Below are 15,566 nucleotides of genomic sequence, written 5' to 3' on the forward strand. Positions count from 1 at the left end.
GACATTATAAACGACCTGCTGTTAAACTTGAAGAATTATGGGATAATTCAATTTCTAATGAATGCTTAGAAACAAGCCTGGTTTAACGTGTACCATTTCTGTACAGATGAAATCACAGCAAGCTTCCGTAGGTTTGGACCGTTGGTGGTGGACTGGCCTCACAAAGCAGAAAGCAAATCTTATTTCCCCCCAAAAGGTAACGTGCGCTTTGTCTTTTGAAAATGTTCCCAATTCATGCATTGTGATTACAAGTATGTGTGTATATGTACTGTATGTATGTAGATATAGATATAGATATATAGATAGATAGATAGAGATAGATATAGATATATATTTATGTAGCATTGCTCTACTTTTTAAACATTAAAGTAACAGAACAAATTATGGGAAGCATAGTTAACTACATCTGCGATTCAGTTCTAGTTATTAAAAGGCACAAGGAGGTCACAAAGAGTGTACAGTTTAAATTAGGGATCCCCAGCCTTTTTTTACCCATGAGCCATATTCAAATGTAAAGGGTATTGGAGCAAAGCAAATATGCAAAAAGGTCCTGGGGGTGCCAAATAAGGGAAACCTTAGCACTGTGATGAATGGAGGAGTTATGTCATTGTGTATAGAGCTGAGTTGCCAGGTTGGCGGTTTTCCAGCCAAATTGGGTTACTAATTTAAAGCCCAGGCCGGTTTTGAAAGTACAAACTAGCCAAGGTACGGATTCGGGCTACTTTTTGGGCCTTTGGCTGTTTTGTTTTGGAAACTAGCCAAAGTTTTTTTTTTTCTTGCCCTTAATGTGCCAAGCCTGTGTCTCCCAATGCATGTTGGGCAATGTAGTTTTTGTATAACAATTTGCAAACTGCCAAGGCTGCAATACCCAGCATGCAATGGGGCGGGCTTGTGTAGAATGTGTTCTTACTGTCACTGAGAAATGTTTTGTTTCAATAGAAACGAAGAAAGCAGGTACCGGCACACAGGTGCGATTCAAGTAGGGAATTTAACCCTTACGTGTTTATTAAGTCGACACAACGTTTCGGGGGCAACTCCCCTTCGTCAGGTGACCTGACGAAGGGGGAGTTGCCCCCGAAACGTTGTGTCGACTTAATAAACACGTAAGGGTTAAATTCCCTACTTGAATCGCACCTGTGTGCCGGTACCTGCTTTCTTCGTTCCTATCGTATTACGGAAGTGCCGTCTTCCTAGGGTCCGAGCACCTGGTCTATTACTTCATAGGGCTCGGGTGTGCACGTGAGTATATTTGCATATCTTGTTTCAATAGAAAACATGTATTCGACTGGCGTTCTATAGAGTTGGTGTTAGAGCACAGCACCCATAGCAATGCAGGCACCTTGGTTCCCACATCTTAGGGGGAAAACGACACAATACTCCTGACTTATACATTGTGTAGAAGTCAGGCGTTAACAGATGTTGGTCCTCCTAAGACTGTAGAATTTTCTGCAAATATATACATTTGGTTGCTAGGGATAACTGCACTGGGGCAAATGATGCAGTTAATTAACCCCTTTATATGTTTCAGTCTCGTTAACCAAATGTGCCTAAACCCTTTACCCTAATGAGCAGAATATATTCTATTTTGTCATTTTTCCCCTAAGATGTGGGATCCCAGGTGCCTGCATTGCTATGGGTGCTGTGCTCTAACACCAACTCTATAGAACGCCAGACGAATACATGTTCTCTATTGAAACAAAACATTTCTCAGTGACAGTAAGGACACATTCTCTGTTACAACTTATGTGCCTGCTCCCAACACTGTTTATCTCTACATAAAGCCCTTTATGTTATTTAACATGAAGTGATTGGTTTGAATGCGGGAAAAGAAACTTGTCAGGCTGAACTAGATCAATTAAGACAGCCGGTAGGAGAGCCATTCCGTTTATTTACTGCTGCAAGGCAAGCGTTCGGTGTGCGCACACAATACACCGTTACCAGCATGTTATTTTACTTTTAATTTCACAAACACCTTGTTGGCTAAGCAGTAAGAAGAGAGCCAGCAGGCAGCAGCGACGGGCCACTGGTGGAAGATATGCGAGCACCGTTGCGTTCCGAGATTACACAGATGTTTGTTTTTTTTCTTGTACTTTGCTGTTGTTGCAGAAAAAAAATAATGAAGTTTATAGTTTCATGCTTTGGTTTAAAAGTGGTAGATTATGCACAATGTATGTACGATTATATGAAATATGTGCAGGCACTCGTTTATAATCAAGTCAAGCGATAGGAGGGTGCAGTCTGTATACTATATATTTTGTAAGGACTGAGAGAGTAAGATGCACGAAGTGGAATAAGAATGGGACAATGATACACAACTGGAAGCACATCCTGTAAATTGCCATTGAACATGAGCAGAAGGTGTCCATTGATTTAAGTTTGGTGGGTGGCTGGTTAAAAGCTTAACTAAAGAAGTAGAATAGAAATGTTATACATTATGTTTTGTGGTTCTGTACCAACCCAAGGCAACCACAACCCTTTAGCAGTAAAGATCTGTGTCTCCAAAGATGCCCCAGTAGCTCCCCATCTTCTTTTCTGCTGATTCACTGCACATGCTCTGTGCTGCTGTCACTTACTGAGCTTAGGGACCCACTCACAATATACAGTACACATAGAATAGAAATGTCACAATATAAGGCTGATTAGTAATTAATACAGATAATTACTACATGGCAGCACAGAAACCAGCGCAATTAGCATCAGAATTTAATAATCAGCCCTGTAGCATCAGCTTATATTACAGGCCAACCTCATTTTTTGCTTGATAATTAGTGACGACCCCTAAGCTTAGCTTCTCAACAGCTGCTCAGAGCCCACTGAGCATGTGAGTGTCACAGACACTTTCCAAGATGGTGACCCCCTGTGACAAGTTTGAAGTCCTGGATCATTACTGCTATTGACAAGCTGAAACTTTAGGCTGGTGCAATAAGTTCAGTATATAAAATATGGCATTTTTAGCCAAATTCAATTTAGGGGGTTAGTTCTCCTTTAAAGAGAGCATGGAAATGGGGCAAAAGAAGAACTGGTGGCAGGAGGGAGGTAGAAGTCGGAGGAGGTGGTTGTGTAGAGGGAGACACACAAGGTTATGTGCTAGAGAGACTAAATATGGTGGCTATAGTAGTAGGTTGGAGAGAGACTCACAAGAGTTGAAATAGTGCAGTTATCCTCTTTTTGGTAAGGATACCACTACGTTTTTTTTATTATTCTCCACCTGTGGGCAGGGCAGCCATCGGGGGGACAGGGGGGAGAGTTGTAGGGGGCCCCGAGGGTAAGGCGGGCCCAGCCACGCCACACTTACTTGATTAGCCGGGCCCCCCATCTTTCTGACAGCTGCTGACTTCGGGAAGGCATGGACGTTTAAGGGGCCCTGGCCACCAATTTTCTTATAATGTGGGGGGGGCCCTGGCTACCAATTTTGGCCACCAATTTTTTTTTTCTCATGTGGGGTCCTAGCCACCAATATTTTTTAATGGGGGGGGGCCTGGCCACAAATGTTTTTTTATGGGGGCCCTGACCACCAATATCTTTTTACTTTTTAAGCCACCAATATTTTTTTTGTTTTTTTACTGTGTGGTGGGGAGGGCGGACCTGTAGGTGTGGCTTGCAGTGGGCGTAGCCCAGGGGGCCCAGGAAATTTTGTCGTATGGGGCCCTGCATTTCTGATGCCGGTCCTGCCTGTGGGTATCAGGAAGGAGAGAGAAGAAGAGCAGTGGGCTAAAGAGAGATACATTTCAGTAACCATGTTTTATTTTATATACTGAAAAGGCTCTCCTTGAAATATCTAAGGTATGTGCTAGTGGAAAGAACTCCACAACTTCACAGCTCACACTGTAAAGACCTTTCTGGCCCCTTATGATGAAATTAACTTTCCTGCAGTCTGACGGGATACCTTCTATACTGGTGGATAAGGCATTACAGAGTTTATTATGTGATATATATATATATATATATATATATATATAGTGAATAAAGTACCCCCTATTGTAAAATATAAGGATATTATAAGTTACAGAGGTGTTGCATGACCATATACAAGTCATGGAACTCTAATATCTTCATATTTTGCAACTGGGGGTACTTTATTTATTATAATACTCCAGTTTCAGTGAGTCATGTGACAGAAATTACATCGGAACCCACCGTTTATAACTGATGACATCAGAACTCACCTTTCATCCTTGAGAAAGGTCCCAAGAGGGACAGAAACGTTGGAGCACTGATGTGTGTAAAATAAAAAGACACTTGTTTCACTAAGGGAAGTGCTGGCCCAGGAATGCTTTATTCCAAACTTTGATTTTATATAGATAGATAGATAGATAGATAGATAGATAGATAGATAGATAGATATAATATATATATATCTATATATATATATATATATTTATTTATTTGTCAGAAATGGAGATTGTGAAGATAATTATGTTAAAAATCTACAATTAGTATATATATTGAGATTTTTACCATAATTATCTTCACAATCTCCATTTCTGACACATCAAATACATGCATCCATACATACAATCACACCGACCCCTCCACACACTCACATAAACTATAATATATATATATATATATATATATATATATATATATATATATATATATATATATATATATATATATATATATATATATATATATATATATATTATAGTTTATGTGAGTGTGTGGAGGGGTCAGTGTGATTGGAGGGGTTGAACTTGATGGACTTTTATATTTGGACATGATGCTGATTTTATTTCATTTTTTTGTGTGTTTCAAATAGGCTATGCCTTTCTGCTCTTCCAAGAAGAAAGCTCCGTGCAGGCTCTGATAGATGCCTGTTTAGAGGAAGATGGAAAGCTTTACCTGTGTGTGTCCAGCCCAACCATCAAGGATAAACCAGTAAGGTTTTAAAGATATAACGGCAATAATAATAATAATAATAATACAAGTATACAGTATGTATGTGGTTTCCTCCAGTGTATCCATCATCATCACCAAATTTGATTCTGAGTTTACACATTGCATAAAATAACATTAAATGAGCATAGTTCTTGCTATGTATCAGGTGGGTAGGGAATGTAGGGGTTCACTGTTTTTTTTTATCTTATGGGTAGTTTACATATATGTGTGCAAAGGAACGCAACAATTGGGGGCCCAGTTATTTTACTGACTTGGGCCAGCCCACCCTCAAGCTGAAAAACTGTGAAAAACTGTTCAGGTGTTCTGTTGCCATGACTTTTTTCCAAGAGAACGTTAAACCACACCATCTCTTGTATTATCTTTACAGGTTCAAATCCGACCCTGGAATTTGAGCGACAGTGACTTTGTCATGGATGGTTCTCAACCTCTAGACCCACGGAAAACTATATTTGTAGGCGGTGTTCCACGGCCCTTACGAGCTGGTAAGTTTTCCCTTCAGTGCAGTAAATAGTTGCAAAGTAAAATAAAATGTCAAAAAAATGTCAAACCTATCTTGTCTTCCAGCTGAGGATCTCTGCTAAGAGGTTTCACTGTATCGAGTGTTTTTTTAATGCCTATGTTCTAGTACCCCTTGCACGGACAGAAATTGTCTTGGCATGGCAGTTGGCAAATCGCCATTACCTGTGACCTGTGATTGTCTTGGGGTAGAGAGAGAGATTTGTTTACTCTTAAAGGATAAGTAACCTTTAAAATATGTGAATGTAAAATTGATACGGGTGCTATTCTAAGAACTTTTGCAATGTATATTGATTTATTTTGTCTTAATTCCAAGATATTAAGGGAATACCTGTACTGTTAATATGAATGAATTTTGTAAGAACACCACCTGCTGGTCAGTTTCTGACCAGTCTGACCATCAAGTAGTCAAGGAAGTTGTCCGGAGAAAGAAAGAGGCTGCTCTGATGTTCTTATGCTATATTAACACTAAATATATCCTTTAATATCGTGGAATGAAAAAAATAAATAATGAATGTAAATTGCATAAGTTCTTACAATAGCACTCACATACATTTTACAGTTTTTACACTTGTTTTAAATGTTTACTTATCCTTAAAAAGTCTGAAGAGAAAATGAAGAAGAGCACATTGTCCTTTTACACTATAATTCTATCTGTTTGTATCCCCTGTAATTTAAAAATAAAGGTAATAGCTGCCAACACGACTCTTAATATTAACCTTCTGTTCTGTGTTGGCTTTCAACTTCTCTTTTTCTATTTTTATTGAAAAAGCAGTAAAACTCAAAACTTGGATTTCACAGTTTTAATACACTCTCCATTCCTTGAGCATTGCGTTGAATGTTATGCAGCTGGGGCCGTGCCATGAATGGGAGCCTAGTCTGAAAGAATGTAGACACATCTCGCTGCAGTTTAGAACAGAAGACCTTTAAGGCTCATAAAATATCCATATTTTTAGAAACACAAATTTTAGTTTGAACATGCAATTGTAGTTTACTGTAACTAAAGGTGGCCATACACAATGTCGCCAAACAAGTGGATCTTTCCCGTATATGTCGACGATATCGGGCTGATCCGATAGTGGGCCCTAGGGCCCAACGATCGGATCATAACAAAGGGTAATGGATGGTCGGATCACGGGACCACATCAACAGATGCGGCTGCGATCCAACGGGATTTTTTAGTCCTGTCTGATCGGCATTTGGTCGACTTTCAGCCAGATATCGATCGGGGAAGCCTGTCAGAGGGCCCCATACATGGGCCAATAAGCTGCCAACTCTGGCTATTATCGGCCTGTGTATGGCCACTTTTACCCAGTGTCCTACAATAAACCAGGAGGCAGTTCAAGCACAGAAAAGTGCACCATATAATATATTTGGCAGCTAATGAAAGAGGGAATTGCAGGATATTGGGGATGGGGGGGGCACAGCCTGACAGGTCCCTCACAAGATGCCTTCTAAACTATACACACCAATAGTGAGCACTCTCTGGGGCACAGTGTGGTTGGGATATTCGTCCAGTCCCACACCTATATCGCCATCATTTTCTTCCTTCCCAGAATCTCATCCTTCCAAAATCAGCCTATGAGTAAGTGCCCCAGCAGGCACGAAAGGCTTTAGGCCTTCTCCTGTATTGTTCTAATAAATGTATTTGAACTTTTAGCCACTTTTTTTTTGAAAAAAAACTCACATTTTTTCCTGTTGTACGTTTGGAGATGTCCCCTCAACAAAAACGGTTGTCTGAACTATCGGGAGATAATGTTAGTAGAGAGCTTCCTGGCTAAAACAGATAAAATAGGGAGCAGGTACACTCACACCAGAGAGAGTGTAAGTTAATAGAGTAGCCTTGGTGAACATTAGCATTTCTAGTAACATTTGGGAACCAACCGTTTGTCAAGTACAGCTGGAATAATAAAACAGCTTGGACTATTGTATTTCCCTCTTCCGAATCTTCTGAATGGGTCCTTTAGTTTTATTTATTTTTTTCAATTCTTTTTTAGGAGGTCCAACTGTTGCACTAAAAAGTCACAAAAACATTGACCTATAGGCATACTAAATCACCCACTGTGGTTGTGTAATGGGGCAATCTAACTAGCTCAAAAAACCTTCACTAAGATGCTTGCAAACGTTAGCGACCATGTTTGAGTTCTTTTTGACTGATTACCGACCTCAACGATGTCATCGGAAAGTTTGCGACTAAGTAGCTTTTGCAAACATTCGCAGTGTATGTAATAAAATTTCTCAATTGCAAAGCATTTTTTGTGACAAAATATTTCACAAAACTCCAGAGCAGGTGTTAATGCTAAACCTTTGGTTAGTGATCGCAATATTCACCAGCGAATGATTTTACATTGCGAGCAGTGCTAAACATTCGCAAAGAATTACATTCCCCCTTAAAGGAGAAGGAAAGGCTTTGTGCACTTGGGGGTTAGGCACCCCCAAGTGATTGTATTGACTTACCTGAAACCCCAGGCTGGTGCTCCTATCAGCAGAAAACTGCACCAGCCCGGGGTTATTCCAGTGAGCACCACGGAGCGATCGTCTTCCCTCTTCCTCTCTCTTCACACGGCTGTGCATGCGCAGTAGAACGAAAAGCCGAACTTTAACTAAAAAGTCGGCTATTTCGCTCAACTGCGCATGCGTTTGCCCCAGGAAATTTGAAGAAAGAAGAAGCCGGAAGAGGATCGCTCCATGGTGCTCACTGGAATAACCCTGGGCCGGTGCAGTTTTCTGCTGATAGGAGCACCGGCCCAAGGTTTCAGGTAAGTAAATACAATCACTTGGGGGTGACTAACATTTGGCACCCCCAAATGCACAAAGACTTTCCTTCTCGTTTAAGATATTATGGTATGCTTTTATATTTCTGGGCTGTTCCAGTCTTCTATAATGGTCTTTCCCTCAAAAGACTCTAGTTCGTTGGCCATGACTAAGTAGGTGACGGTTGTATTAACTAGATGGCTGCACTTGATTGTCTCTTGTGTAACTGTATCTGGAAAATTCTCCTTGCTGGATACTTTATACTTCCTAATACATGCATGGGTGGATTAGGGTTCATTATATGTCAATGCGCTCTCTTTACAGTTGAACTGGCAATGATAATGGATCGCTTATATGGAGGAGTGTGCTACGCTGGCATCGATACAGACCCAGAACTGAAATACCCCAAAGGTGCTGGCAGAGTGGCATTCTCCAATCAGCAGAGCTACATAGCTGCTATCAGCGCTCGCTTCGTCCAGCTCCAGCACAATGACATAGACAAGCGGGTAAGCACTGGATGGACAATAACCTTCACTTTGTTCTGTTTATCATTCATAATAATACATTGCTTGCTTTGCCATCAAAGTAATGTGTTATATTCTTCACTCTCTCATCATATCACCTCTAGACTACTGTAACTCTCTTTTAATTGGCCTCCCTCTCCAGAGACTGTCACCTCTCCAGTCCATAATGAACACTGCTGCAAGGCTCATATACCTCAGCAACCGCTCCTCCTCTGCCTCGCCATTCTGTCAGTCCCTGCACTGACTTTCACTACCTCTCAGAATTAAATTCAAATGAATGACCCTGACATTCAAAGCACTTCATAAGTCTGCTCCACTCTACATATCTGATCTCATCTCTATATACTCACACAACCGCTTACTACGCACCTCTACTGACCTGCTACTCAACTCTTCTCTCTTTACCTCCTCACATGCTCGCATTTAAGACTTTGCATGGGCTGCACCCCTCCTCTGGAACTCTCTCCCACAGTCTGTCCGACTTTCTCCCAACTTTTCTGCTTTCAAGAAATCTCTTAAAACGCACTTCTTTTGAGAAGCCTACCCTCACTCTGCTAAACTAACAAACGCAACACCACATACAGTACCACATTTCTCACCCACTTAATTCGATCTTGCCCACTCCCACACCTTGTGTATTACTCCCCTCCCTTTAGAGTGTAAGCTCTATCTGCATAGGGCCTTCCTCACCCTTTGTACCGGTATTGATTGTGATGTATGTAACTCCATATGTTCTATGTATATAATTTCATGTGATATAGTTGTATAATCACATTTACCTTATGTTGGCACTATATAAATACATGTTAATGATAAAAATATCTACCGGTCTCCTGCAACTCCTCTTTCACTGCAATGGTGGTGCTGGTCCTCCGTCGACCCGGCCAGGTCCCTTAGCAATAATAGTGTAAACAGTAGTAAAGCGTTATCAACACCATTCAAAGGCGTGGACAAAGTATAAATGGGAATGATTTACCAACATCAGTGCTAAATTGCACCAGTCCAGTTGCCCCTAATGGCAAGTGAAAGCAAAGACCCGATTGGTTTCTACTGTAGCTGTGTTCATAAATCTTTAGATTAATTCTGGGGGTTTTTTTTCATACCGTTACCTTATATGTGTGTTTATATATGCTAATACTAAGGATATAAATACATCGAAAAGGCCGGAGAAAGAATAGTGAAAATGGAATGTCCCCTCCCTACCAGTAGAGTAACCGGAGAGATCGTCGGAGCCGTATCTGTTAGCATTGGGACAAATGACAGAAAACCTGATCTATTTTCCACATGAATTAATCTGAAGAATGTTCTTTATTGGTGCTTTTTTTTTTTTTTTTGCAGGTGGAAGTGAAGCCATATGTGCTGGATGATCAGATGTGCGACGAATGCCAGGGCACGCGATGCGGTGGAAAGTTTGCTCCGTTCTTCTGTGCCAACGTGACCTGCCTGCAGTATTACTGTGAGTACTGCTGGGCCAGCATCCACTCCCGGGCTGGCAGGGAATTCCACAAACCACTGGTGAAAGAGGGAGGAGATCGCCCGCGCCACGTTCCTTTCCGCTGGAGCTGAGCACCTCGTCTGACCTCGACACACACACACACGCGGGAGTGAGGGCAGAAAGTATTATGGGTTTTTTTTTTGTTTTTTTTTTACTCCCTTGGATGTAGAGCAAAATGGTTCCTTTTTAGGTTCTCTTTTATTATATATATATATATATATATATATATATATATATATATATATATATATATATATATATATATATATATATATATATATATATATATATAATTTACAGTCACTTTACTGAACCTAGTGTCCAGTGTAATGCAGAGTGTAACAGCCCTGATTTTTTGCACTTTGATTTATATTAATATCTGCTTGGTACCTTAATTCTGTATGCAGGACTCTTTTCAGTAGAGACATCTCATTAGGCCGGTGCCCCTGTCACTGCCAGCGTGTCGTGGGTAAGGCAAAATAATCGTCTCCAGCCGGAGCGTGCTCTTACTTTACTGATACACCACTTACACTACCCTCCCTCCTATCCCTACGAGGTGACTTAGCCAATGTATCATGGACAGTGTAGCAACACCTCGAAAGCTAGCGAGACCATGCTTAATGGTATTTACTTTTCCCGGCTAGAATAACCTGCAACATCTCCAGCGTCAATGGAGATATTTAAAAAAAAAAAAAAAAATCATGACTTTATTTGATATCTTAAATGTTGAATCAAATTTTTATTTTTTTATTTAGTGCGGTTATTTTTTTTATTATTTGTTTCAGGGTGGGGTATGAGGGGGAAATAGACCTTTTTAGTGTTATATAAATTTATGCTGCAATAGCTTTTGCTGCTACTTAAAAAAAAAAAAAATAATAATAATGGTATTACCCACGATACTCTATTCAGGCTAGGGTATCTGTGATTGAAATAGGGAGATAAAAACATATATATAATGAAAAAAACAGTTGAAAAAGCTGCTGGAAATCGGTATAGAGAACTTCCACGGAAGGTGGATATTTTTTTGACTGCATGTTTATTTAATCCGGTTGCTGCATGCAATATAAAACGTTCTATATACCGCGTCGCATAAAGCCTGAGCACAGGGCGAACACTCACTCACACACAGGAAAAATGAAGAGTCTATATAGGAAAAAATGCTTATTAACTCACTCGATTGTGATGGAGGAAGGCATGTCTCGTCTGTAATGCATCGGAATACCGTCTGATCATTGCAGATTTTTTTTTTTTTTCTAAATGTATTTACAACCAATAAATAAACAAAACCTAGATATAGGGTCATTGTTAAACTAAAAAAAAAAAACTAAAAAACAAAAACAGACGGTAGATGAAAATAATTTGCGGTGCTCCGTTATATTGTGCAATTTTTTTTTATGTAGTTAAGTGATTTTGTCAAGTACTGTGATCAGATGTAACTTAAAGGCCTCTGTAGATCTCACAGCGAACAGCTGATACTTATAAAAAAGAAAATCAAGCTTTTTCTTAGTTACAAGCGCCTCTTGTGGTGCAAATTGTCCCAATGTGGCAGTTGTGTTTTTTTTTTTTAAATGTTATTTTTATATCTATTTTTTTTTTTGTAACAAATAATATATGAATAATGTCTTAGCCCAGACTAGGCACGTGCCCCATATTTTTTTTAAATATTGAATACAGAAATCATGTCTTAGCCCCGACTAAGCACTTTTGCAGTGTGTCCCAATGCGATTGTTTATTATTAATATTATTATTTTTTTTTAGAAATAATAATTATATAAAAGGCTTAGCCCTGACTAGGCACATTAATGGTTTTGCAAAGCAAAGTGTCCTAATGCTTTAGTTTATTGTTATTATTTTTAGAAATAATTGTAGAAAAGTCTTAGCCCAGACTAGGCACATTAACAATTTCACAAAGTGTCCCAATGTTAGTTTATTAATATTTTTTTATTTTATTTTATTTTTTTAGAAATAATTAATATATAAATAAAGTCTTAGCCCAGTCTAGGCACATTAACAATTTCACAAAGTGTCCCAATGTTAGTTTATTATTATTATTATTTTTTTTTTTAGAAATAATGAATATATAAATAAAGTCTTAGCCCAGATTAGGCACGTTAACAATTTTGCAAAGTGTCCCAAATGTGTTAGTTTATTATTATTATTTTTTTTAAGAAATAATCATCTATAAGTAATGTTTAGCCTAGCCTAGTCACATGGTTTTTTTTTAAGTAATAATAAAGGCTTAGCCGCCATTAGGCACATTAACATTGTGCCTATTAAACAATTATCAAATTGTCCCAATGTGTTTGTTTTATTTTTTTTGTTATAATACATAAATAATGTCTTGGCCCAGATCAGGCACATTAACAACTAATTAACAACCAACGTTGGTTTATTTTTAATTTTTGTTTTAGAAATAATGAAGTCCCAATAGTTTTTTTTTTTTTTTTAAACAATACATAAATACAGTTTTAGCCCAGGTTAGGCACGTTAAGCTTTTTTGTTTTGTTCTGTTTTGTTAAAAACACTACCAATGACGAGATGTCATTTAATGGACTTACCTGCAGGGCATAAGACTGCTAAAAGGAATTATACTCCTAAATATGCTTTTCCTACGTGAAACAAAGGTTTTATTTCTGGACGTATCCTGCAAAGCTTGAATTTTTCGTTCCTGCTAAAAAAAAAAAAAAAAAAAATTAAACATTTTCAAAGCACAGACTGACTATAGGTTCTGCAGATGGTTGCTATTTACAAGTTCAGAGCAGTGCTGTGCCTATGTTCTCCTGATTGTATAAGAAACCAGAAGATTGCACGTATCTGCAGAAAAGCCACCAAATCATTTTTTGTTTGTCCAGAGAAGCCACTTGCATCACTGGCCGGGAAAAAAAACCAAAATTTTTTCCTCCCTTTATTTTGCTGTATTTTTTATGATTTAGTTGTAAGGAATGGCTTGATAAAGAATTTCTTTTGGCTTAAAGTGCTTGAAGTATAGTCTAAATAAACTAAAGCATTCAGTGCTAGCAGGGTCGGACTGGCCCTGCGGGACACCGGGAAAAAACCCGGTGGGCCCCCGCCGCGTCAGACCCCCTCTCCCAATCTCCTGGCCCTACAAAAAAAAAAACAATTTGCGGAGCCGCACAGAGCCATTCGCGCATGTGCACGGCTCCTTTCGCATATGTGTGGCTCCTTTTGCGCATGCTCGTGGCTCTGTTTGCGCTTGCGATGCATCACAGAAGGGGGCCCTGGACAGGAGTCCCGGTGGGCCCTGGGCCCTCCAGTCCGACCCTGAGTGCTAGGGTTACATAGCTGTAAGCCCAATGGGATGCAGACATGCACACTGAGATGCGACCTGTCCGGTTTTGACCCAGACAGCCCGGTTTTTTGAAGGGCTGTCTGGGTCAAAACTGCCTGCCCGGTTTTCCAAATTAGGAAAACAGGGCAGGATTTCCTATGATTGACATGGCCGATAGCTGGTCGCCATGTCATAGCTCCGCCCCTGAAGTTATGACCCACCCCTGCCGCGTCACAGACCTGCCCCATTACGTCAAGTCTCCGCCCCCGCCAGGAGTCCATGGGACAGAATACGGCATCCCTACACGCACATCCTTTTTTGAGGTTAATAATGTTCGATATATTTTATATGCCCCAATGTATTTCTTTACTGTAGTTTGTGTCCGCTGTAAAACAGAAAAAAAAATCTTATGCACTACTTTGTATCTGGGCAATTTTTCACATTTCCCCCCCCCTTTTTTTTATTTTTAATTTTTTTTATATATATATATAGAAATATTTTTTTTATATTTTTGTTTTAGATAAAGAAAGGAAAACTTTCTGACCTGATTTTTTGCAATACCTCAATTTTGAATATAGGAAAGAAAATATTTTCTAAGTAAGTTTATTCAGAAAAAGTATATATATATTATATTATATTAATTTAATTTTGCAAAAGAATGATTTAAGATTGCTATTTTTGTTTTTTTGTTCTTTCATGCTTTTTATTTTAAAGATGATGTTTTTCGATCTTAATGTGATAAAAATTAGGTGGCGAAAGTTCTACTTAATCGTATGCAAAATCCCCCCCTACATTAAAGGCCAACGAATACAAAGTTCAGTCGATTGACAATGAAATGAAGTGCACACCCCCCACACATTTAGTATATTTTGCATCTGGTGCTGAAAGTGATGAATAGAAAGTACAAAAAAAAAAAAAAAAATATGTTCTGTTTTCCCTTGATTTTGTATGTTTGTAATCAAGCGTCGATTATGCATGACTGACCAGAAATATGAAAGATTTCTTCTGTCTGTATTTTTTTAAAGATGGCTTTTTTTATTTTGTTAAATTATATTAAAAAAAACTATTTCTTTTGTTTGTGTCCCCCTTTCCTATTTGTATATCTACTCGCCCCCCAAATCAAGTCTATTTGCTTTAGGAGGAGTCGGCAGTCGCCGCATTGAAGGACCCCTCGTGCAGCCAATAAATTAAACAGGGTCCTTTAAAAAATATGTTTTAAAAATATTGTGTTTTGAACTGCAAAACTTGCAAAATAAGCCGTTGGATGTATCCGTTCAGTTGGTTGCCTTTTCTCGGTGTTAGACTTGAATTAGTCAGATATTTTGAAGGCAGACTTAACCTTGATTATTTGTTGTTATGTGCAATACTGTTTGTACTGTTTATATAAAAAAAAAAAAAAGTGACGAAAAAATCCAAAAAAAAGGCATAAATTTATTGCAGATTTATTTTCATTGCAAAACATTGTGGTTTCCGTAAAAATCATTTTTCTACTGTCAGATATGTACTTTTTTCTTCATGCTGGTATTTTTTCAACTGTAATGTAGCCTTTGTACGGAGACAAAATTGTCAGTTATTTTTAGAAAGATTTTTTGCTAAGAAAAATAATTAAAACATTTCCATATTTTTTTTTTTTAATTTTTTTTTTTACTTTAGAGTGCTCTCTCTCTCTATCTCTCTCTCTCAATCTCTCTCTCTCTCTCAATCTCTCTCTCTCAATCTCTCTCTCTCTCTCTCTCTCTCTCACACTCACTCTCACACTCACTCTCTCTCTCTCTCTCTCTCTCTCTCTCTCTTCCCCCCCCCCAACCATTAATACTGTTGTTCCTCAGAGGTACTTTCAGATCTGGTCAATGTCATTCATATTATTTTGTATTTTTACTTGGAATAAATTAATTTTACGATGCGAATTCTTCAAAAAGTATTTTTTTTTCTCCAGTTAGTTTTCAAAGCTGAAACCTTTGTAATATTGTTACTAAAGTGTCTAGTTTTTTTTTTTTCTGAAAAGCAAAGCTTTATGTATTAACTTGCTGATGTGGTTTACAATGGTGTGACCGTGATGAACTTGGCTGGCAATGTAAAAGTGATT

General features: G+C 38.7%; 1 protein-coding gene across 4 annotated transcripts in view; it reads left to right on the forward strand.

Annotated features, from left to right (window-relative positions):
* LOC108696127 (cytoplasmic polyadenylation element-binding protein 3) overlaps positions 1-14,553 on the forward strand; it is a 74,631-nt gene extending 60,078 nt beyond the window's left edge. For all 4 annotated transcript variants that reach the window (XM_018225190.2, XM_041568652.1, XM_018225188.2 and 1 more), the window contains 5 exons: positions 107-196; positions 4,763-4,881; positions 5,270-5,384; positions 8,497-8,678; positions 10,035-14,553. In XM_018225190.2, coding sequence (XP_018080679.1) covers positions 107-196; positions 4,763-4,881; positions 5,270-5,384; positions 8,497-8,678; positions 10,035-10,262 — 734 coding nt within the window. In that variant the 3' untranslated portion in view covers positions 10,263-14,553. The remainder of the gene's footprint in view (positions 1-106; positions 197-4,762; positions 4,882-5,269; positions 5,385-8,496; positions 8,679-10,034) is intronic.
* The last annotated feature ends 1,013 nt before the right edge of the window (positions 14,554-15,566 follow it).

The sequence above is a fragment of the Xenopus laevis genome, chromosome 7L (genome assembly GCF_017654675.1).
Source record: "Xenopus laevis strain J_2021 chromosome 7L, Xenopus_laevis_v10.1, whole genome shotgun sequence".
Lineage (NCBI taxonomy): Eukaryota > Metazoa > Chordata > Amphibia > Anura > Pipidae > Xenopus > Xenopus laevis.